Here is a 24,965-nt window from a genome sequence, read left to right on the forward strand (position 1 = left end):
TGTGGTTTTTAAACAGAGGTGATCTTTTGTAAATAATAATCTTGATTATTACTTTTGTTATAATTAAACAATGAGGCATATCAGGAGTATAGTAATCATGAGATAATCACATCCCAGGCATAATTATCAGGTACAGGGCACATCCAAGTATCTCTAATACCTCAGAGTGTGATTATCTTATGATAACTACACCCTGTAGGTTGCCTAATTTCCATTATAAAATGGAATTATTTTTATTAAAATGAACAAGCGGGGGGAAAAACTTGTTCTTTTTGTGATGGAGGAAAATAAATCTGATAGTTGACAATACTGAGCAGAAGTTTCAGCTGAGCTGATAGAGTGTATATTATTTAATCTCTGTTCTTCAGTATTGTTGACTTTACATGCCTTGTAATTCTGGCCCTGATGCCCTCACCATGAAATGGAGAGCTGTGAACTCTAGGAAATACTGTAACAAGAGCTTGTTGAAAAAATTTCAACATTTTTAATGAAAAAAGGGGACACCTCTTTGGTGAAAATTTTAACAAAACAATCCATCCTGTTTTCCAATCAGCTCTAATTAAGAGAGAGAGTGTGCATGCCTATTATCCTCCAATGGGAGTGGGAATGCATGCATTGCCATACCAGATAAGACCAGACGTACATCTTGTCTAGCATTCTGTCTCTGAATAGCCAGCACCAATTTCTTTAAAGATATATGAAAGCCCATAGTGGACAGTTATGGAATAACTAGCCCATGTGGGAAGTTTCTTATTCACACCTGTCAGTTAGAGTTCAGGTTTTTCCCTGAAGCATGACTGTTTAATATCCCTTCAGTTTTTTTCCTGTAGTCCTACTAATAATGATAGATTTGAAAAGAATGGAAGGATCAGGCAGTTTCTAAGCTCCTATTGTTTTCATGGTGTTTTATTTTTTGACTGGGGGATGGGGGGATGATTTGGCACAGTACCATTTGGTGGTTGTTACTAATTACATTCTTTCTTTTTTCTGCATTCATTAGTGTAACAGCGACTATGTGCCGGTGTGTGGCTCCAATGGCGATACCTATCAGAACGAATGCTACTTGAGACAGGCTGCCTGCAAGCAGCAGAGTGAAATACTTGTGATGTCGGAAGGATCATGTGCAACTGGTATGTATAATACTCCGTTTGTAGACTATATTGAGAACTTGGTTTGAAACCAGATAAAATAGCTTGCATATCCTGATAAGGACTCTTTGGATTCCTGGCGAATTAACTCCAGATGAATAATTTACCGTATAGACCTTAAGCAGCTACTGTCATCCATTCCTTTTAAAAAAGATTCTTGACATGATTTTGAGGAGCAGGGCATAGAATAGCATTTTTGTTTTAATATTTATCTTGCATTCTGCCACGTGGTGTGCATTGTATACAGATATCTAGTGTGAATATATGTAACTGGACATAGAGATTAAGTTAACCTAGAACACTTCGCTTGTGTCAGTGGCACTCTGTAATCTGGAGGGGATAGCCTATGAGTGTTACTGCATATGGTAACTTTCCCATAGGCTTTTTCTTGTATACTTAGGATTAGATCCCCAGATGGTATAAATCAGCATAGCTTCAGTGACTGCCATGGAACTATACTGATTTATAGTGGCTAAGGTTTTGGCCTTAAACTTTAAGTTAAATTAGTGAGATTGTGCAATGGCCTTCTCTGTATTTCTTGGAAGAATTCATTAACTATTATTTCTCAAGGCACCTTTCTTTGAATCTGGGCACTGTGAAATATTTGTAGCTCTCCTATATGTAACATACAGAAAGGTGAATGAGCACAATCTGACATGAAAACTGACTTGCTCTGTGCTGGAGTTCTCAATGTTTTCCTTTTGTGTTCTGTACTCATTGGAGGTGGGCAATCAAGTTAACTTGAAAAGAAGAGAAGGATCAAGTCTTTGTTCCTTGAGGGAACTCTTTAAATTTAAAACAGAATTTTTCAGGTTAGGTTAGAAGAGTCAATAAAACGTGTGTAAGAAAAGCTTTCTGTGCACTGCAGCAATCTGTGTTTCTTGCACCTGAAGACATTTTATTTTCTCTTCTGTAAACTATGCTTCGTCTGAGATTGCTACCTAAGATTTTTCAAGGGGAAAAGTACATTCTGTAATGTTCTTTGTCTACAAATTGGTATTATCTGGAGTTCAGGCAGGCAAAGTCTGTTTTGGCAGAAGAGTTTCTTTTAGGACAGATACTGGGCTTTTTTCATCAAAAAGTTTAATAGAATAATTCCACTTCCTTGCTGCATCATTTCTTAATCTCTCCCATTATTTGTAGTAGTCACTTTGGAGACATCCTCTCTGATGCTAGAGGTGCTCAGGGAGGGAAAAAAACTGGGATTCCTGAAGTCTTGAACATTTGGTCTCATTTCCCTCCTAACAAAGACAAGGCTTTTATCAATTATGGACCTGATCTAAAACCCACTGAAGTCAACGGGAATCTTTCAATTCGCTTTGTGGGGCTTTAGATCGGGCCTTATCAGAGAGTGCTCTTTGCTTTTCTTGGGGCTTTTGGGGAGTTACTGGATCTCTCACTGGATGTAGGCGGAGAGAGCAGAATGTGAATCACAAGAGTACCCCTATTCCATCATGCTGAGAGGAGAGTGCTAAACCAACTGGTTTGGAATCTGCTGGATTCCCCCCAAGGGTGGTGTAAGAGGGACCAGTGCAATCCCACCCTACAGTGGAGGGAATGTCACTAAGAACATCTGGTGAGAAAGGGAGGATCGTGAGAAAGAAACCCCTTGAGGATGGCTAGGTGGAGTCTGGATATGAATGTGTAGAAGGAGAAAGGAAAAACATGGAGCTTCTTCCTCCAAACAGCTGGGAAGTGCATGGAGTACATGAAGGGGAGAAAGGCTAGTGTTCATCTCTTCCCAGCTGCCAGGCAGGGGAGGGAGTGGGGGAGCCTCTGCTTTCCAGAAGCCAGTAGTGGTGTGAGATTGAAGAGACCTTCCTCTCACCAAGCAGCTGGCCTGGAGAGGGTGTGTAGTGGGGAGTAGGTTGGAGAATCAGATTAGGAAATATGGGTTTGCAAAGGATGCTAGGCAGGGGCGGCTCCAGGCACCAGTGCAGCAAGCGCGTGCCTGGGGCGGCAAGCCGCAGCGGGTGGCCTGCCAGTCGCCGTGAGGGCAGCAGTCAGGCAGCCTTCAGCAGCATGCCTGCGGGAGGTCCACTGGTCCTGCGGTTTGGATGGCAATTCGGCGGCGAGTATGCCGAAGTTGCAGGACTGGCAGATCACCCTGAGATCACCTGCATGCTGCCGAAGGCCGTCTGACTGCCGTGCTTGGGGAGGCAAAAAACATAGAGCCGCCCCTGATGCTAGGTAGTAGAGCACCATCATATTTTATTCCCTATTCCAACCACTCATTGCCCCTGATGTTTATGATCGTACTATGAAAAAGCCCACAGTTTCAAGATTTAGCCAGCTAAAAAACCAACATAATTGAGTAACGTGGCTCATCTGTTTGTTTAGCAAGCTGCAAGATTTAATTGGTAACCCACTGCTGTGGCAAAAAAAAAGTCTTGTTAATCTGAAGATTTTTTTTTTTTTATCTGAATAATAATGGAGTTTACAAACTGACTTAGATTAACAAGATCTGACCGTAAATAAATTGGGATTCAACTCTTGATATACAAACAGAATCACAATCTTGCTTTTGCAATCTCTTCGTTTGCCTTTCTAACTGCCTTTGACACTGAGCAGTGCTTGCGAGTTGAGCTCTCTGGTAAAAAGAAGCTCTTGATAATGTAACTTTCTCTTTTGCTTTCATCAATGCCTTTATTATATTAAACTGCTGAAAATGGAGATAGAATTTAGATTTTCTTTTAGCCAGACATCTCTCCATTTGTGTGCATTTTTACACATTGATTTCTTAAGAATGCTTCTCAATGAAGTTCTTTGCTTGATAATTTCATGTAGCCGCTCTTCCTAAAACTGGAAACTAAACAGTCCATCTAAATTTCTTCAGGTTAAGTTGAAGGATTTAAAGACAAAGCACTTGGTTTAACAAGCGAGTAACCATTAGGAGAGTCTGTAATTCTGACCTTTCCTTTAAAGGATTAAACTAATTATTTCAACTGACAATGTTCAATGTTCCTCTGAAAATGTGTGGAGGGGGGAGAGAGGAAGGAAAGATTAGCAATTTTATGAAAAAGTTTTGCTTGCTTACTAGGTATTCATTATAAATATTTCCTTTATTTATTACATAGGCATTCAGTTTATGGTAGGAATACTGACTCAGTGTTTGTCATTAAACATTTCTGATATTCTTACATCTATAAAGCTCTTTGATTGTTATGACTATACGTGACATTCATTTTTATATGTTCCAACACTGAATTAAAGTTTTTTCTTTTTTTTAAATATGGCGTGTGTAAGGGGGGAATGAAATTGCACAGTAAAGTAACTTTGCAAAACTGTTAATCACAAAGTTCTTGAAGAAGATGGTTTATCAGTCTCAGCAAATGAGATAGAGACTTAGGAGAACATTACAGCACTCCTGTGCTTGGGCTTTTTCTGTCTTTTATGGAGACTTTTAAGAAAATTCAGACATCAGAAAGATGGCTTGAGCGAACCATGTAAAGATTAGATCTCTGTAATTTACCCAGGGATGACATTAAACGTAAGATACACCCTGATACATTTAACCGAGCAGTGTTGCCTTACATATTCATAGGTCTTATTGTCACATCTGAATATAAATTTCATTGTGTTTTCTCTTCAGATGCAGGCTCAGGATCTGGGGATGGAGGTAAGAGTCCTCTTTTAATATTACTCTGTCTATCTAGAAACACAAGGTCTTTCTCCTTTCTGTAGTGTAAGTGGATGTGCTTTGCAGTTTTGTTGTAACGCTATGTATTGTCTTTTATTTAGGTTTTTCTGAAGTGACATTTTGCATTTTAGTCAAGCTGAAACCTCATAAAGACCTGCCGTTTTCTAGGGAAATTTAGCAACCATATTACTTCTGAGAGGATTCTGTATTATTTATGAGTTGTACTAGGTGCTCTATCTCCATCTGCTGTTTCTAGCACACTCATTTATTTTAAGTTTAAAATAATATTTCTCCTGTTTTTAAAACATGAACGAAACCCCCTGCGTTGTCAGTCTTCCCCCTGGAGGATTCAAACCCAATAATTTGCAGTACTAGAGAGCATTCTTGTAGTAGTTATGAAGCAGAAATGTCATTGGTAGGAAAATGATGATGTGGCTTTAAGAGAAAACACAACAAAACCCCAGACTCTAACTACTTACAGGGACAGTGTTAAACATTTTAGGCCTTTAGTTTAGATTTTGTTTTTAAAAAATGGTGTGTGGTGATTTGTTAGTTAAACATTTTTGAGTTAGATCATAGATCTTGTACACAGTCCTCCTGAGCAAGAGACAGTGCATAGCTGCAAAAGAGGCTCTGGGACGCATTGTGCCCAAGGGGATGTCTATGCTACAAACAGAGGTGTGACTGCAACAGACATGGACATACCCAAGCCAATGCAACATGCAAAGCAGCATGGGCTAGACAAACCTGCCCAGGACTCTGGGTAGATACTCGAGAGACTAACCCAGGCTGTCATGGCTTCGCTGCTATTATTCTTTGTGCGACCTAGATCAAAGCTAGTCCAGGTGTTCTGCAGTCCTACTTTGGACTCACAGAGAGAAGGACAATGCCTCCCAAGCACCCTGGCTGTGGTAGGACAGGGTGTAACAATGCTGGTTCTGGCGGGACCCAACTGAGAGTGCCAATGCAGGACAAATTGCTTAAAGCAGGGCAGATACAGCCAAAGGCCAGGGTTTCTGTGCCAAGGCAAACCAAACCAGCCAAACAGAGAAGACTTCGGTTTTACCCCACTGGCTAACCACAAGTCACACAAGCAATTCCCTTAGACGCTCCAGTTTCTCAGGAACACCACCAGTGCCACTCGTTATGAGGATGAATGGTTATGAAAACCAGTACCCCAGTAAAAGAAAAAGGTTCTCTCGATCCCAAAGGACCAAGCCCCAAGCCCAGGTCAATATACAAGTCAGATCTTACACACAAATCACACTGTTGCCAGTCCTTTCGAATCTACAATTTAAAGGTTTATTCATAAAAGGGAAAAGATAAAGATGAGAGCTAGAATTGGTTAAATGGAATCAATTACATACAGGAATGGCAAAGTTCTTGGTTCAGGCTTGTAGCAATGATGGAATAAGCTGCAGGTTCAAATCAAGTCTCTGGAGTACATCCACAGCTGGGATGGGTCATCAGTCATTTGTTTAGAGCTTCCGTTTGTAGCAAAGTCCCTCCAGAGGTAAGAAGCAGGATTGAAGACAAGATGGAGATGAGGCAGCTGCCTTTTATAGTCTCTTGTCATGTGGCCCCTCTTTCTTTATTCCAAAGACAAGCATTTGGGCACATGGCAAGAAAAAACCTTAGAATTCTGTCCACAGGCATGTCCCTGCATACCTTGCTGAGTCACAAGGTGTATCTGCCTTCTTTCAGTGGGTCAGTTGTATAGTTGATGGCCGTTAATGGGCCATCAAGCAGGCTAGGCAGTGCTGACACCAAATTGTCTGGGGTATCACCCAGAAGCATAGCACAAGTTTGAAATACAGACAGTATAGAGCCAATAGTTATAACTTTTAACTACAAAAATGATACATACGTAAAAATAGCATAATCATAACCAGCAAACCATAACCTTGTCTTAGACACCTTATTTGACCCTTTATACAAGATTTGGTGCCGTTACAGGACCTTGGTTGCAACAATAATCTATACGGTTCCAGTTCATGTCAGTAACGTCACCCGGGGATCATTTCTTGACCAGATTGTGACTAGTCCTAACACAGCCTCATTGGCTGGTGCATAGGAGAGTGGGGCCATGGCTTCGTCCCTAGGGAAGCATAGGGTGCAAAACCCCTGTATTCCTGCCCCACTGCCACCCACCTCAGCACTCAGAACAAATATCTGAATAGGCCTAATGTGAGCATGCAAGGAGAAAAAACGTTGCTCTCCTCTAGTCCCCTGCATAGTCACATCGGGGCTAGTCAGAATCTCTCCCTAAAACAGTCCCCTATGCTGTTGGAAACCTTACAGAATTGTGCTAGTACAGGGACTGTAACAGGGTGGCTTGCCCCTTAAGGGCTAGTGGCCTGGGATCAGCCAACCCTGTTTCTGAAGGAGCCACCTCTGTTGAGCCACCTTGATGGGGTCTCCGGGAGGACAGCCGATTCCCCTACAAAGGGCAGCAGGAAGCTGGAGAAGCCTCGGAAGCTGTGGCAGAGAATGAGGAAGACTCTGGCACCAGGGGTGTAAAGCTGAGCTCCAGCCTGGTAAAGCACAGGAGTGATGACTGTACTGGCACCCAGCTCTGAGAAGGAGGGCTGGGGACTTCTTATCTTAGAGAAGAGAGACACTGAATGGGGGGCTGGGCCCGGAGGGCCAGACTGTGTCAGGACTAAATCAGTTGGACCCCAGGAGGGGACCGTTTTGTACCTTTGATGGGTGATGTGCAGTTCTTAAGAGGCCCTGAAGAGTGACCTCTGGTCATGAGAGGGTGCTGTGGAGGCAGCTGCCCTGTTACAGGGACCCTCCAAATCTTACATGATGTGGATCACAACTTAATAGTGAGATTGTCTCATGGACCAACCAGGCTGCATTCATGACTGCAGGGATGTCATTTGATGGGATTTAGCCATTACTTATGTAATTTATCAGGTGGTTTATGAGGAGGTGAGCTAACATCATAGGACCAGCCAGCTCTCTGTGGCTCACCAATCTAATTACGTTGTCTATTCCATGTGAAATACAAAACAAGACAAGATCACCTAAGACAAAAAGTAAACCAGAGGTGCACACCCCCCCCCCCCACAGTTGATTTCAACAGGGACAGGGTTTCACCCTAGATAATTTTAATAATAATGCTTTGCACTTACAAGTTTTGATTCTCCTCCCACACCAGTTTTATACTGTAACTACATTGAGTTCAGTGAACTTACACTAGTGTAAATCAGGGGTAAGAGAGATGGAATCAGACCCCTACACTTCTTTTCACCCGGAGATGCTTATGTAAAACCCTTTTAAGTCCTACACACAGTAGATAAGACTAACCATGCCATTGGCATGTTATTGCCTCATGTAGTCTGAAATGTATTGTACAACTACAGAAAGCCAACTGAGCCATGGACATTAAGTTGTTGGGTTAACTTATAGTGAATTAATTTTTTCCCCTCAACCATTGGTTGCCATATCACAAGTAAATTGGCATTTTTTTATTGTTGTCTAAGTTCTCTTCTTCCGTTGCCCCAACTTCTGGAAGACAAAAAAAATCTGAATTTTTAAAGTGTAATTTAATTTCACTTTCAGTCAGCTAAAGTTTTATTTAAAAGTATAGGAAAGGAATTACATTTATCGACTAATGTTCATGGTTTTAGACTACTAATTTTTGGGTGCCTCCATTTTTGCATAGCCAACTTGAGGCACTTTATAAAGTGGCTTGACTTTCAGATAGTAGGTACTCCGGATTTTCTAGAAGTCAGGCCCCTTTTAAGGTATCTCATGGTGGGCACCCAAAAAAACTGAAACCTCAAAATCTCTAGTCACTTCTGAAAATTTTGCCCATATATTTCTGTCTTGGCAGAATCTTTTTACAGCTGGCTACAGAATGTGGATGAAGTCTTCAAAAGTTCATAGAAAAGAAGGATTTCTGATTCATACTGTATATTCAATTTTACTTAGGTTGGGCTTTTCACACAAATGATATGTAAGTGATTTTTCAGATGCAGAATCAAATGAAATTAATGTTTTTTATATACACCCCCCCCCAAAGAAAACAGATATGATCTGAAGATTGTTTATAAAAAATATAGAGAGAACAAACTTGGCCATTCTCCTGAGGTAGTGAATTCAGATTCAAAGAGCAGAACAAGCAAAAACATAACTTCCAAACAATTTGAGTTTAAAAGCAGATGTTCACAAAAGACAAGTAGAACAGAACCTCAGGGCCTGGCTAGGCAGGTAGTAGAGAAATAGATCTGTGAAATAGACGGAGCATCCATTTAAAGGTCTACAAAGCTGCCTTCTATAATACAAGATTTAATAGGCAGCTAATGTAGTTATCAGAGTACAGAAGTATATTAATGTGCTTTGAGAAGCCAAACCTAAGTCAAGTAAACACTCTCACTACATCATTCTTTACTAGGCAACATCCTGTCATAAAGGCTACAACAAATTCTAGATTTCATTAGAGCAGGGCTTGAAAAATCCACTCAACGGTGATGAGTGGGAAGTTTTCCTTGCCAAGTGTGAGAATTTAGTCATCAACTACTGCATAATTTGAGCGTTCTTGCAGGGCCGGCTCAAGGGTTTTGGCCGTCCCAAGCAGCCAAAAAAAAAAAAAAAAAAGCCGCGATTGCGATCTGCGGCAGCAATTTGGCGGGAGGTCCTTCGCTTCGAGCAGGAGTGAGGTACTGTCCGCCGAATTGCCGCCGAATAGCTGGACATGCCGCCCCTCTCCGGAGTGGCCGCCCCAAGCGCCTGCTTGTCAGGCTGGTGCCTGGAGCCGGCCCTGCGTTCTTGATTTGACTTAAACTTTTTTTCTCTTATGGTTTTGAAAATAACCTTCCAAATGTATTGTCAGTATTGTCTTCCCAAGTCTGCAGACTGGCAGCGCCAGTGACTCTCAAGCTACTCATAGACTTGCCAATCCGCAGCAGAGTGCAATAAACAGTTAGTCAGTTTCATTGCTTCCACTCCTAAGACTCCAAGCATCAGCAAATCTGTATTGTGCCATTGCTGCCTGTGACTTTGGGAAGCATATGAGCAGCAAGAGCGGCAGGTGCTGAAGATATTTATGGGGAGGTTGAATTTTTAAAAAGGGGCTGGAAGGTGAGTAGAGTAGTGGAAATCTCTTCCTCAAACAGTAACCAGGAGGCTCTGGAGTAGGCTGCATAGATAAAGTGCCTGCTCCTGTCTAGCAAATGGGGATTGGGGAGCTGCAAACTTATCTGACACCTTCTACTCAAAGGCTAATACAACAGATGGAGACACCAAGATGGGTCCAGGGAAAACACCTTAGCAGAAATCTCAGCATCCTACTCCCTCACTTTTCAGCACTGGAGGTGACAGGGGAGAGTGTTTCTTACAAGGACTTTACTGCTTGTGTTCCTCAATGCCTTCATATCGACCTTGGGCTGGTAGGTTCAGTCCAGCTATTAGGGTGTCTGGTGAATTTTCCAAACCCTGCAGACACAAGGCTTGACTCAATCAGTAGGGGGCACAAACACACATCACCCCTAAAATGTTACTGCCTGGTTAACAGGAGGAGGCTGTACTCTCCCTTCACAGTTGGATTCAGTGAGCTCTCCACTGCATAGTCCCTTAATGACTTTTATGGATTTTCCATTTGGATTTAGGGTGACCAGACAGCAAATGTGAAAAATCGGGACAGGGGTGGGGGGTAATAGGAGCCTATATAAGAAAAAGACCCAAAAATCGGGACTGTCCCTATAAAATCGGGACATCTGGTCACCCTATTTGGATTTCAGGTACCATTAACATCCCCCAAGTCTGCTCCTGACTCCCTGCTGTGTGAACCTGAGGGATGGCAGCTCCTGTAGAAGCCATGTTCCAGAAGTAGTGGGGAGAAGCTGTGCATAGAAACAAGGCCTCTGCCAGTGTCCTGAGAGCCATGGGATTCTTATGCTATTTGAGGTGTAGGGGCCCACACCCCCTGACCATTCATGGTTTGGAGAACCCAGTGGAATGATGAACACACCATATGATGAAACTCAGTTTCCTGCCCTTATGGGAAAAGCTTCCTAAAAGGAAACATAAAGGTATAGAATTAAAAGCCACCTCTACATTTTGATCGTGGATCGTGGAATAGGGGATGGAATTATTTAAAAAAATAAAATAAACTGTACTCCGAAAGGTGCAGTGTCAATCAAATGCAGAGGGCTAATCAATAAAAAATTAAAAAAAAGAATCTTGCTTTGATGTGAAAAACTTCATATGCAGAATTCTGAAAGAATAATTTAAAGAGATCCCACTCACTTTCAATCTACGTTATTCTTTAGATGGCTGACTCTTTTTCGAACCCAAAGTAATCCCATTTATTTGTCTTGAAATGCTTCACAATGAAATCTTGCTTGTTTCCTAGCTTCTTTAAAACAGCAACCAACTCAAGAGGGACTACTTTTATTATTGTTCGTAATGTACTCGGAACAGTCTCACCTTGATTACTTGTTTCACTGAAATTTCGTTTCCCTTTCCTTACCTCTATTTACAGATCTCGCTGTTGCTCAGCTTTCCTTCCTAATGGATAACTAGCTAGCCAGGTACCTGTATGGCCCCATTACAGCAGTATCCGAGCATCGACATAGAACTGATTTCAGGGCCCAGCTCAATTTCTATTGAAATCCTGCTGACTTCAGGGGGAGTTAGACAGGACCCACGTCTTCCACACCTCTCATCCTAGCTTGATTTTATGTTCATTATGGTTTAGGATAAAGTCGAGTGAAGAAACCAAGTCATTTACTTAATCAATATCCTCATTACTTGTGTTTCAATAGCATGTAGAGGCTCTAATGGAGATCAGGGCTCCATTCTTCTAGGAAGCATGTAGATGCAATCCCTGCCCCATACAGCTTATAGTCTTAACAGACAAAGGTTGAAAGGAAAAACAGCAGCACAGAGAGGTGAAGTGACTTGCCCAAAGTCACACAGCGGCTCAGTGGCAGAGCTGGGAATAAAACCTAGGGCTCCTGAATCCCAGTCCAGTGCCTTATCAGTTGAACCATGCTGCCTATCAATAGGCTAGGGAGTTGCCCAAATGTAACTGAGCAAATAATTGGACCTACATATTATTCTTAGGATTGTTCCTACTTTATCACCCCATCGTGATTAATCATGAGCGCACTCTCTCTCCCCTGTCATGTTGTTAGTTCATTTTTTTTGCTTGCTCCCTTGGGAAAAACTGAAGTTTTGGGGGCTCATTGTAGGCAGAGAGTCCACTGACACACATCCAGCTTCAGACCTGGGGCCCTGACTTCCTTTTCCTGCAGGTATTGGAGGTGTCAGGGTGTGTGTTATAAAACTGTTCAGAAGAGCAGGTAATCCCAATGCACTAACCCAGGCTTCTTGTCTCAAGCAAAATAGAGAAAGAGATTAACCCTTTAAAACCTGAATATCTGACTTATTTTAAGGCCAGTTGTCATGCAGCAAGTTATGGTAACAAGCAGTTACACTTAGCCTCATGTATCATCTTTTTTCCCAATAGCCAAACAGTTACTTTGATCTGATTACATTTGTATTTGTCTGTGTACTAATTTGGTATGAATAACTGCTAAATTCAGCAGTGCTGTTCCTTTTATACTAATTTTTTTCCCCATTCTGCTTTGTTGCAAGATAGATTGATAGGCAGGGCTATGCAGAACATAATGAATATTGTTGTAAACCCCTTCCTCGAAATATCACTCGAGCCACAATACTCTATAAAAGCTGGAGTGTCCATTGCCTGGAATTAATCAGTGTATAAATGTGATACTAAGACAAACACACAGTATATATGTGAGAGTAATGTGAGTGGGCTAATTTAAACTACAAGAGCAAGGGAACTGAGATTTAAGACTGAAACACCCATCCTTTTGTGCCTGGGTGTTGTAGATAATAAGGTACGCTATCATGTGGCCTGAGAACGTTTGCTGATCTTGTGTATTATATATAACTGTAGTGCATCAAACAGGGAGTTTTGTGGCTTAAGTTCATTTGGAGTATATTTTTATGGCAATATCAAAAAGATAAGAAAATGTAGTGAGTGTAACGCAAGAGTGATTGGTGATGTGACTGGGAATATTTAAATCTTAAGTGACCAATCTGAATGGTCAGTTTTCATTATCTAATTTTTTTTTTTTTTACTGCCACAAGTAAGGTGCCACAAGTACTCCTGTTCTTTTTTTTTACTGTGTTAACCTCTTTGTAATATATGTGTATAGCTTAGGGTACAGCTTTCAAAGGCACTAATGTCCCCATTTTCAGAAGTGACTTGGGTACTTAGGAGTATAAGGGGTTGTCTACAGGAACAATTAGACCATGACAAGCTGGGGTGTGAATCTACCCCACAGTAGCCTGCCGGGGTCTAACTGTCTGCGTGCACCCTGCTGATGTGTGCTAGCAGTTTGTTAGAGCTCTTTGAGCAAGATCAGAGTGTTCTAAGGAACTGCTAATGCACATGCTGTGCACACTACCACTTATGCCTTTGTTGTTCGGGGGGGGGGAGAGGAGGCGAGGACGAGGTGGGGGGGGCAACTGTGTTTTCTTCACACCCCTGTGCAACATTTTGCCAACATAAGTGGTAGTGTAGACATGGCGGTAAGCTCCTAAATGCCTAAATCACTTTTGCAAATGGGACTGAGGTTTCTAAGTCACTGAGATGCTTTAGTACATTTTAACCTTGGCTCTCTCCTGCTCCCCCACTCTCCCTGCCATGGTCCAAAACCCTAGCGAATATTCCCATACTCTCTCCTTGACTTAAATGTGTAACTCCCATTATATTTTAACTTGTTTTAACTTTGGACATTGGCAAATATTCTTTAAACTATACAGTGTTTCCCCTAACTGTTGACCAGTCTTAACAATTGAAGATTATCATTGTCCCTTTTCAGTCACTCATGCAAAAGCCTGGGAAAAGAAATAGACTTTTGCACAAATTAAACAAATCTGTGCACACTAGAGATGGAAGTGAATTCCAGGAGTGAGGCCCTTCGAGTGAGAACATCCTGCCCCTAGCACTCAGTCGCTTACATTTATGGATAGTTATCTTAAGCATTTGAACCTCCACGGACAGTGGCATGCCAGGAAAGCGTGTAAGGAAGTGATGCTCTTATATCAAAAAGAATATGACACCCCGCAGTGTACACAGTGCTCATTTCAAATGGCCTATTTTTAGTTTCAAAATGAGAAATTCTTCTCCACACCAAAACTGAGATAAAAGTCAAAAATATGCTTTTAATGATGTGCTGTATGTAAAGGCCATAAACCACTCTAAATCATCAAAATGTCAAACAAATCCTATAATATTCCAGCAAACAGATCAAAGAGAGAGCATCTTAGCTAATGCAACATACATATTGGTATGCCATTACAGTGAGCCACATTTGGCTGTTACATTGGCGTAAACCTGAAATAATGTCTCTCGACTACAGTAGAGTTATTGGAAATGTGTAAGACCAGGAGAATATAGCCCATAATTTTGGCTACCTGCATCCTTCCTAAAGGAGTGCTTCTCTAAAGCTTTAAAATGGGTACTTCACACTCACTCAAAGTACCACAAGAGGCCCTGATTCAGGAAAGCACTTAAGAATATGTATAACTTCCAACCTGTGCTTAAGACCCATTAACTTTGTGGCCTTAAGTGCTATCCTAAATAGAGATGCTTTCCTGAACTGGGGCCTGAGGAAAGCTGCAGGGGAGCAAACATTACTTAGGCCGTGGCCACACTTGCAGCTGTACAGCGCTGTGAGGTAAACCTGTCTTCGTACAGCTGAGTAGGGAAAAGCACTGTAGTCTGTCCACCCTGGTAGCTGCCAGCGCAGTGGCATGGCCACACTTGCAACATTTGCAGCTGTGTTGGGAGCGGTGCATTATGGGCAGCTATCCCAGCATTCATGTGGCTGCAACGTGCTTTTCAAAACGGGTGGGGTGGAGTGTGACAGGGAGTGTGGGGGGAGAGAGTGCTTTTTAGAGCATGTCAGCACTCTACTTTGCAAGTTCCGAACTCCCGGCCCCCTCCTCATTCATTCACTCACTCAAAGCAAACAGCAAAATGTTTGCTTTTTCTCTGTTGTAGGAGCTTTGAAGCCAGCACTTCTACATTCCTGCAGCCAGTCACAACAATGGAGAGGATTGGCCACTTGACAAGGTGATTAGTACAGCGCTGCAAGCGTTTACGCTCACACCCGTGAGTTGTAGCCACTCCGCTGTATCTCTTATGCCTCTCAGGGAGGTGGAGTACCTGCAGCGGTGTACCCAGGGAGATACAGTGCTGTAAGTGCCCTGCCAGTGTGGACGGGGAGTGAGTTACAGCGCTGGGGGAAGCTTTACAGCGCTGTAACTCGCAAGTGTAGCCAAGGCCTTAGTTCCCTGTATGCCTCCTACTTATACCTTTTGTGGTTTAATAGTGTAAGTGCTTGACTGACTATGCCCCTTCCTTGAATTATTTGCTGGCATTCCATATGACTGGTTTGAAGTTCCAATGAGATCTAAAAGCACAAATAAGATGAAAACATCCTCTCAATGTTCACATGCTATTTCAGCTTTAACTCTTGTGCTAATTTCAGTCAGATTCTTTAAAGTTAATTTAAGAGAGTCTGTTTTTTGAGTATTTAAATTCCCTTTTGTCTTGAGGCTTTTTTCTCTTATCCTACTAGCTTTGGAGTCAATGGGAATTGTCATATTCAGGGAAAGTACGATTGGATCTCAAATATTTAACAGACTGACTTTGTTTAAAGACGCATACAGAGAGTTTTAATGAGTATATTGTGGACCTGAGATACCACAGCAGTTCACATAGCTGTTCAGATAAACTAAAAATTGTAGGCTAAAGTGTTGCTAGGTCTCACAATTTTATCATGAGTCTTGTGATGTTGGTCTTAAAGCCCTGGGCTCTGAGTCATGTTATCACATGAGACTCTGACTTAAAAAGTTTCTAGGCCTCCTGGTTGGAGAGTGAGCTACAAAATGGACCCGAAAAGCTTAAATGCCAGAAGGCAAATAAAAAGAGCCCAAAATTATCTTGTGAAAATGTCATGACTCTGGTTATTTAATGCTTGGAGTTGGCAATCCTGGTGGTTGTTCTAGTATATTCTATGTAGTATTCTAGTATAGATCCTGAATCTAGTTATAGTATATAATAGATAACGTGAGGATAAATGTAGGCTATATACTGTAGATTATACATACAATAGAATGAGATTGCTCTTGCATACAAATTCTGTTGTATGGAATCAGGAGAATTAGTTACTATGCCAGTGTACTTGCAGCTTACAAAGAAACAAACTATTTTTTCCCAACTTAAATTTTTGCCAAAGACATGCATAGAAGATGGAAAAGCTTCACCTAACAGGAAAAAAGTCTCTAATTCTCCTTTTCACTGCTTTGCATTTGAAAGTGACTTCCTAGATTATATTACATTGCATTTAACCCCACTTTAAGATGACCACCAGCCACCATAATTTAGATAGCCCTGTGTCCTATGTTTGTAATGCGTTTAGACAAATAGGAGTGAAGTAAATTGAGGGGCTTAAGTTTATTTAGATTAGTGGCCTTTTGAAAAAAAGGTGTGCATAGTTTTGAAGTCTGTTTGCATCTAATTAGCTGTTTGGCTAAAACAAGGTGATGTCACTTGTAATCCACGCAGAGGTGAAGATATGATACAATAGGCTGGTCTATAATCTCTTCAATGAGGCTTGTAGCACTGTCATGGAGCATAGTGAGAGCATATAGAATTTCAGTGTGTAATATGTTTCAGAGTAACAGCCGTGTTAGTCTGTATCCGCAAAAAGAAGAACAGGAGTACTTGTGGCACCTTAGAGACTAACAAATTTATTAGAGCATAAGCTTTCGTGGACTACAGCCCACTTCTTCGGATGCATATAGAATGGAACATATAATGAGGAGATATATATACACACATACAGAGAGCATAAACAGGTGGGAGTTGTCTTAACATACAGAGAGCATAAACAGGTGGGAGTTGTATATAAAATCAAATATAATAGCATAAGGCAGCTTTCTTACCCTGATTCAAATAGTAGAAGTCCTATTTCTTCCTTCATATATCCTTTGGCTCCTTATCACTGCAGTTTATAGCTATATCTTTGTAGCAGGCTTTGCTGTTTTGTTGGGGTAGGTATCTCCATAATGGCATTTTTACCCATGTTTGCTATTGATTCCCTTACACTAGATTTTTCTCCCTGGAGACAGCTAATTTGAGTGGCTTGAAATCTAAAAACCTATTGCTGTAAATTCTGGTTTTTAATTCCACAGCTCAGCTGACAGCACTGGGAAGTCACTTTCAAAAGCAGAAAATCTAACACCCGACAACAGACTTTGTTCAGCCACCATGCTGGCTCCCAATTTTATTTTGTTGCTCCAAAGCCTACACACTTTCACATGTTACTGTCGGGGAGAAATCTGTTATCAAACATGTAAGCTTCTCTACAATTAAGCTGTGCTTATTGCTGCGTCAGTGCATTTAAACTGTGGCCAGAAAGCAACTTCCTTTTTACAGCAATAGCAATTTAGTTTTCATGCTTAGTCATCGATGCATGCTTAAAGAGATCTGTAAAAGATTTCCTAAAACTGTGGGGGAAAGTTGGTTGTTTCTGTGTGTCGCTCTCCGAGGACTTTCTCCTTCAATGTGCTGAGCACTTATGCACTGATTCCATAATCAATCCCTTTCCAGCAAAGACTTTTGAGATTCAAGCACATGCTTAACTTGAAGCGCATATGTAAGTGCTCTGTTGAATTGGGGCAGTTTAGTTAGTGGAAGCTGATGGCATTCAGCAGCTTGGAAGTTCAAGGGTGAGCACTTTAGGGCATGGCTACATGTAGAGCACTGTGAGTTAAACCAGCCTTCGTAGAGCGCAGTAGGGAAAGCGCTGCAATCTATCCACACTGACAGCTGACAGCGCACTGGCGTGGCCACATTAGCTGCTCTTGGAATGCCACAGAGAGCAGTGCATTGTGGTAGCTATCCCAGCATGCAAGTGGCTGCAATGTGCTTTTCAAATGAGGGGGGTGGGATGGAGTGTGACAGGGAGTGTGTTGTGTGTATGTGGGGGGAGAGAGAGTGGGTTTTTGGGGGGCTGAGAGCAGGTCAGAATGCTGTCTTGTAAGTTCAGACAACAACAGATCCCGCTTCTCCCCCCCTCCCCCCCGCCCCGCCTCTCTCTCTCTCACACACAGCATTCCACAGTAATGATTTGTTTCGGAGCAGATAAGCATGCCGGTTGTCAGAAACGGAGCTTTCAAAGGGCATATCGGCATGCCTGCAGTGATTCCAAAACAGTGACAAGAGTGGCCACTTGACTTAAGGGGATTATGGGATGTCTCCGGAGGCTGATCAGAGCGCAGTAATGCAACACCTCATTCACACTGACACCTGGGCATTTCAGCCAATGCGCACCAAGTGTTAATCTTCTCGCCGAGGTGGAGTACCAGGAGCGCTCTAGCCCTGGAGTCAAAGCACTCTACGTGCCTTGCCAGTGTGGACAGGTAGTGAGCTAGGGCACCCGGGGCTGCTTTAATGCGCTCTGACTCGCAAGTGTAGCCAAGCCCTTATCCTTGCACCGGTCCCATTATGTCTTGTACAGGGGCCAGAGTTACAAAAATAGGCCTTAAAATTCTCATGGACCACTCAGGGCAGCTTCCCCTGGGACAAGTGCTGCAGGAAACAGACGTAAGTTTGTTTTCCAAGGACCCTTTTGTATGCCCCAGTGTAGGGGGCATGCTGGGGGTTTGGGCAGGGCTGTAGCAAGCAGCACTGTGAAGATTATCGGTCTTGCTGCAGCCCATAGGGTGACTTGAATGGAAGCTGCTGTAACATGCTCAGGCTTAGGGTTACCATATTTTGTGCCTCCAAATGGAGGACACTCCACGGGGCCCCGGCCCCGCCCCCAGCCCCGCCCACGCCCACGCCCCAACTCCGCCCCCTCCCCAAAGTCTCCGCCCCTCCCCTGCTTCCCGCGAACATTTGATTCGCGGGAAGCCTGAAGCAGGTAAGGGGGAGTGTGGGGGGAGAAGGCACGGCCCAGGCTGGCCCCCCGGCGGCTCCAGCCTGGGTCGGCTCGGGCCCTGGGGTGCCAGCCCCCGCCCGACCACCCCCGGCCCGCCCAGCACTGCCGGCCCCCGGCAGCCCGGCACACCCCCCGGCGGCCCGGCCCCGCGACCCCGGCCCCGGACCGGCTCCCGGCCCCGTGGCCCAGTGCACCCCCCCGCTACCCCGGACCGGCCCCGCGGCCCAGCGCACCCCCCCGCTACCCCGGACCGGCTCCCGGCCCCGCGGCCCAGCGCACCCCCCCGCGACCCCGGCCCGGCCCCGCGGCCCAGCGCAGCCCCCGGCGGCCCGGACCGGCTCCCGGCCCCGCGGGCATGGCCCGGACCCCGGCCTGGCACCGCGCCCCCGGCTCCCCGTCCGGCCCGGCCCCATGCCCCCGGCCCGGCCCCACACCGGCCCCGGCCAAAGAGGCCCCGGCCGAGCCCTCCCTCCCTCCCGATTTTCCCGGACATGCCCGGCTTTTGGGGATTTCCCCCCGGACGGGGATTTGAGCCCCCAAAAGCCAGACATGTCCGGGAAAATCCGGACGTATGGTAACCCTACTCAGGCTTCCAGGCCTGGTTGATTTACACTGTAGGCCTCTCCAGGCCCTGGAGCAGCTCAAAGGTAGTTTAAAACCACTGTAGACACCTCCTAGGCAGCAAGTTCTGTGCTGTGCCTCTCAGCCACATCACAGAACCTCATGCCACATCCTTTGGGCCTGATTCCGTAGGATGTGGTGTGCCTTCAAGTCTTGACGTATGTGAGTTCCAGTATTTTTCAGTGGGAGTTCAGGGCACTCAGCACCTTGCAGGATTGGGTCATTAGAACCCAGAAATTGTTTTCCATGCCGAGTCCTGACATTGCTTCTTTCTTTTGAGTGGCGGTGCAGGTTTGCTTGTCTTCCTAGTCAGTGCAGCAGCAGCAATTCATAGGGTCACAGATTCTAAGGCCAGAAGGGACCACTGTGATCATCTAGTCTGTAGCACACAGGCCATAAACTTCCCCAAATAATCCCTATAGTATATCTTCTTAGAAAAGCCCTCCACTTGGTTTAAAAATTGCCAGCAACGTAGAATCCATCACAACATTTGGCAAACTGCTTCAGTGGTGAAATACCCTCACTGTCACAAATTCATACCTTATCTCTACTCAGACTTTGTCTAGCTTCTGCTTCCAGCCATTGGATTGGGTTATGCCTTTCTCTGAAGCCAGCAGTATTTTAGGAAGTGTTCTTTTGCTAAGTTGTTGTTTTGCCAGCAGGGGGAGCTCACAACTTGCTTCTATTGTGGGTCCTGGGAAAATGTTTGAGACTTTTGTTTTTGTTTTTTTTTTTTTTGTTATCAAATATTTAAAATCCAGAGAGTATATTCCACCATATTATTATAGTCAGGTTCAGGTCAAATTTGATGGCCTAAACCACAATACTTGAGTGCTCCTTTAAAATTAAGGGAACCATGTGCTCAAACAACTATCTCTAAGCAGAAGCTATAACGCTATTTTCAAAATGGAAGCATTTATATGTAGAAAAGCTTTACTAACTAGCAAAGTAAATCCATGTCTGGATCACTTAGCATTACTTATGGCTAATGGCTGAAAGACTGCAGGATATTTTCGAGCTTGTGTTCAACATTGCTAGCAATTCCATTAGCTGCTTTTTCATGAGGTTTTTAGCTGGATGATAAATATATGCCTTTTGGCTGAAATTTTACATATAGTAGCCCCAGAGCTATTTGTTTATTTATTTGCAAACTGTGAAAAATAATCCCTTCAGTCATTTTTGAATTCATAATTTTTTTAATGAAGTTTTGTGGGGTTGGATTGATTTGGGTTGGGGTTCTGTGCTGCTTTTAACAAGGGAATTTTTCAGATGGGAGCCATTGTCTGCTAATCTGTGGCCAATGCCTTGATATGTTTTTAGATTGTCTTTGGGTCTGCCCAACCTCTCTCCTGCTAAGGTTTCAGTTAGCTCCTTTCCTTCTCCTGGAGAGCAGGACTGAAAGGGAGACTCCCACTGATTTCACTGGGCATTGGATGAAGTTCATTGAAGTAAGGGTTCAACGGAAGTAAGAATGGTCTCCATATGGTTACAGTTGTAGTATCCATTTAATACCAGGAGGAAAAAAATCTATTAAACTGGAGTTGGGGCTGAGAAAACACATCGGTAATGTGTTTTTAACAAATAACTACAACTTTCTTCCAAGTTTTTTTTTTATCTAGAAACAAGTATAAGAAACCAAGGAAATTCAGAGCTAAGAGAATAGCAGTAGAATACCTTATGCGACAGTGGAGTTCCACTTAACAACTCTAGGAACATGTTTGGATATGGTTGAACAATGGAGCTGGAGAGTTAAAGAATAAACTGTAGAGTAGAAAAATAGAGCAGGTAGGGAAGGAGGTGGGGGGGAAATCCCACCTTCCTGTTAGCTCAGCCTCCTGTGCTGTGGTTGGCTTGAAAAAAATTGGTGCCCGAGGACTGGATGCTGCCCAACAATCCTAAAAATACATTGGAGGAAGTCCTTGTGTAGCAGAATTTCTCTTCCTTTAAGGTAATCTGTTACATAAGGCTGCTGTAATTTGGCTTTCAGCAGCAATGACTAGTTATGCCAAAAATGGATAATAAATAAAGTCTAGACAAATGTAGTGTGTTACCAGAGGCAGCCAGCAGATGCTTTGTGTAAACCTCAGTCTATTGCTAGTCAGATTAATTTTCAGCATGCTTTTAATTTGCAACGCCTTTAAACAAATATAGTTAAAATAAAAATCCTTTATCAATTTGGGCTTCTTCAAAGCGTGTAACAAAGAACATTGGATTCCCGTCTGTTCTAAAGAATAGTGGAACTTGTGCCTCTTAAGAGCCCCTGTTGTGATCCCCGAATCACCATGTAGTTTACACGCATTGAAGAGCATCTCTGGAGTACTCCATAGTTAATCCTCTTCAATTATCATAATACAGCAGATAATGTCAATTGAGGGAGAAGAGAATGGGAATAAAATGCAGATAGACCTAAGGGAGTGGAAATAGAGTTCCCCCTGGATTGTCTATTGAGAATATGGTTATAATTTGATTTTATAAAAGCCCCTCCTTTTTAGAACAGGCCTGGATGCTATGAAATATGTGGGTCTTAGTGTCGTCTGTTTAGAATGCATGCTGTACATTGGAGAGCTGCACCACTGCTTTTACACTTGGAATAGTAATAGAATCTTAAAACTCAAGCTTTTCCTTTCAAGCAGAGCAGAGTATTCTCGCTGACTAAAAGAATAGAAAGGTCAGCAAAGCCTGATGGAAAAACAGCCCAAACTGATACCACTGTGAAACCTGAATGGTAAACTAAGCTGTCCTTGATTTGTGGGAGACGTGATTGAGCTTTTCACTCATTACAGCTACCACCGAGCAATTCTCTTAAACTAGATAGTCTTAGACTTTGCTTAATTGAGGAACAGGCCACCCTAATGAATTTTTATGAGTTTATCGGTCCTGGCATATTTCACAGTAATGCAGTCAGTGTATTATATTAAAAATGTATATCACAACAGAAGCAGTTTTGTAAAACAAGCTTTAATGCAGCATCTGCTTATTTGAGCCTTGGGGATGTGAAACAAAAGCAAACTGCTTACTGTTTGAGAAATCAGCACAACACCATGTATATTGCTGTGGTGTTAGAAGTCAGGGAAATGCCATAGACTGGGTGTAGATCAAATCGTTGTGCTGGTAATTAGAAGACAATAAGGCTACATGAAATTGAACCAAGATGTATTCAAATCAGGTAGTAATTCTCCTTAATGCTGACTGGAAGCTAGCCATGTCGGAAGGTATCCGGAATCCATTATTGTTTGCCACTATAAAAAGCTGTGTGTCACCTAGGACTACTTAACCTTTTGTAGATGTGAACATTAAAGGAGGGCCTGGTATATATTTTGTGTACTGTATTCTGCATAAATACATACACGTTATTTATATAGGAACATAGGAATTGCCTTAGTGAATCAGACCTGGGGTTCATCTTGTCCAGAATCATATAATTGACAATAGCCAGTACCAGGTGCTTCAGAAAATGGAACAATAAACCCCACAGTGGACAACTGCAGAATGACCTACCCAAATAGGAAGTGTTTTCTTAAACCCTGTCAGCGCATGGCTTATGCCCTAAGTATGAATGTTCATACCCTTTCAATATTTTTCCTATCCTGTCTAATGTAACTGTGATGTCCTCATAATACATATACATGTCTAATCATTTTTGAGTATTACTAACTCTTGGCTTAGGCAATATCCTGTGTCAATGAGTTCCACAGATTGCATTATGTATTTTTTTAAAAAATCCTTTCACCAGTTATAAACGTTTCCTTTAAAGTAATTGAATTCCCTCTTGTTCTAGTACTATGAAGGAGGGCAAATAGGATGCTTGATTTACCTTCGTTGTACCATTCATAATTTTGTATACATTTATTGTGACTCTTCTTTTTAGTTTAATTTCATTTAGAAATGAGTCAGGTCTCTTCATTCTGATCTCCTCTGAAAGTTGTCCGAGGCCTCTGATTATTTGCATTGCCAGAATCAGGACCTTGTCTTTCAGCTATATCCTTTCTGAGTTAGTGAACACCGTGTTCCAGGTCAGGGGGTACTACTGTTTTATTTAATAGCTTATAATATTTACATTGTTGTTTTCTATCCTACTTCTTATGCATCCTAAAACTTTTGGTTTTGGAGCACTGCTGCACATGGGGAAACGTTATCAGAGACCTTTTGTGTGGCCACATAATTTTTACGAGCTGGTCTTCCTTCGTCTGCTATTTTTTTAATATCCTCAAAGAATTTTAATAAACGCAAGCCCAGTGTTTACACATCTTCACCAAAAATGAACCAATCAGCCTGGATTTACATAAATCAGATCTTAGCCTAGGGTGAAATTTTTGGGGGAAGTTTGGGACAAATTGGACAAGTTTTGGGGAGATATGATGCATTAAAATTGAGGTTGGTTTTACTTGTGGAACATCTTCCAACTTTTATTTATTTATTTTGGTTTTTATCTCCAGAATGGCTTAAAATTACTCTTGCGTGGAGTAAGCAAGAGTTATTTCCCGATTAACTGCTTCCTCTCTGTTCTTTGTATGGCCCTGATATGACCTTTATAAAATCCATATTATGTAGATATAGACAGTCAGGATGAAGGACAGGGAACTACATGGTTGGGGAATAGATAGGTCCAATCTGTGAGGAACGGGAGAGCACTAGCTGTGTGAAGGTCCAGTCCAGGATAGAGCAGGGTCCATCGTTGTGCAGCTTGGAAGGTCCACTGATGGCATCACAGAGCAGTTTTTGTGTGTAATGCAAACAAAAAGAGAAATGCGCAAGCTTAACTGTTCATTAGCTGGAGTTAGGGTTGAGCAGATGTATCTCAAGCAGTAAAGGATCAGACTCTCTGCTCTGGGGCTCCATGGAGAGGCTTCCTGAAGTTACCACGGCCAGGGGAATTTAGTGCTGTGGAGGTGGCACTGTTGACGAGAGCTTCTCTCATCGACATAGCTACCACCTCTCGCAGAGGTGGTTTTATTGTGCCAATGGGAGAGCTCTTCACCAGATGCGCTGCAGTGCTGTACGTACATGCACATTTTATTTACAGTAAGACACAGTTGGAAACTCAGCAAAGATCAGTTTAAAAAAAATCCACTGCTCACCTTTAAAGGTCATGGACAAGCCACTAAAAGGGAAGAAATTCTGCATTTGCTGTTCTGAGACAGCAGAATTTTAGTGCTAAAATGTACCTAGACATGGCCCTGCTGTGCTTGGAGACTGGGGGAAATGTACTGCTTAAGTGTCAGCACACAAAGCGGTCTACTGCTGCAGAGAGCTCGGTGAGCAGTAGATCTTACTACAGCATTAGAAATGAGCTCTCCTGCTGGATAGCTGTTTGGAATAGAGACAGAACACTATCCCCTCATCCAGGCCACTAGTGCAGCAGGCAGCCCTTTGCGCTCCCCAGCACAGTCAGCTAAATTGTCGATATGCCCTGCACAGTTGAGGCAGGAAGGTGTGTTCTCCCTCTCCCCGCGGCTATCGCGCAGTTTAGAAGCAGTAATAGGTTTCGTGGCCATAGTAGTGTAAGAAACTATCCTCCTTTGGCCTTGAATATCTTCATTAAATCCTCAGGCAAGC

The 24,965-nt window shown here is 42.9% G+C and overlaps 1 protein-coding gene across 1 annotated transcript in view; it reads left to right on the top strand.

Annotated features, from left to right (window-relative positions):
* Positions 1–24,965, top strand: part of TMEFF2 (transmembrane protein with EGF like and two follistatin like domains 2) — a 173,559-nt gene that overhangs the window by 8,697 nt on the left and 139,897 nt on the right. The window contains exons 3-4 of the mRNA XM_054043332.1: positions 1,001–1,130; positions 4,741–4,767. Of these exons, the coding sequence (XP_053899307.1) occupies positions 1,001–1,130; positions 4,741–4,767 (157 nt within the window). The remainder of the gene's footprint in view (positions 1–1,000; positions 1,131–4,740; positions 4,768–24,965) is intronic.

Source organism: Malaclemys terrapin, chromosome 11 (assembly GCF_027887155.1).
Source record: "Malaclemys terrapin pileata isolate rMalTer1 chromosome 11, rMalTer1.hap1, whole genome shotgun sequence".
Classification (NCBI taxonomy): Eukaryota; Metazoa; Chordata; order Testudines; family Emydidae; genus Malaclemys; species Malaclemys terrapin.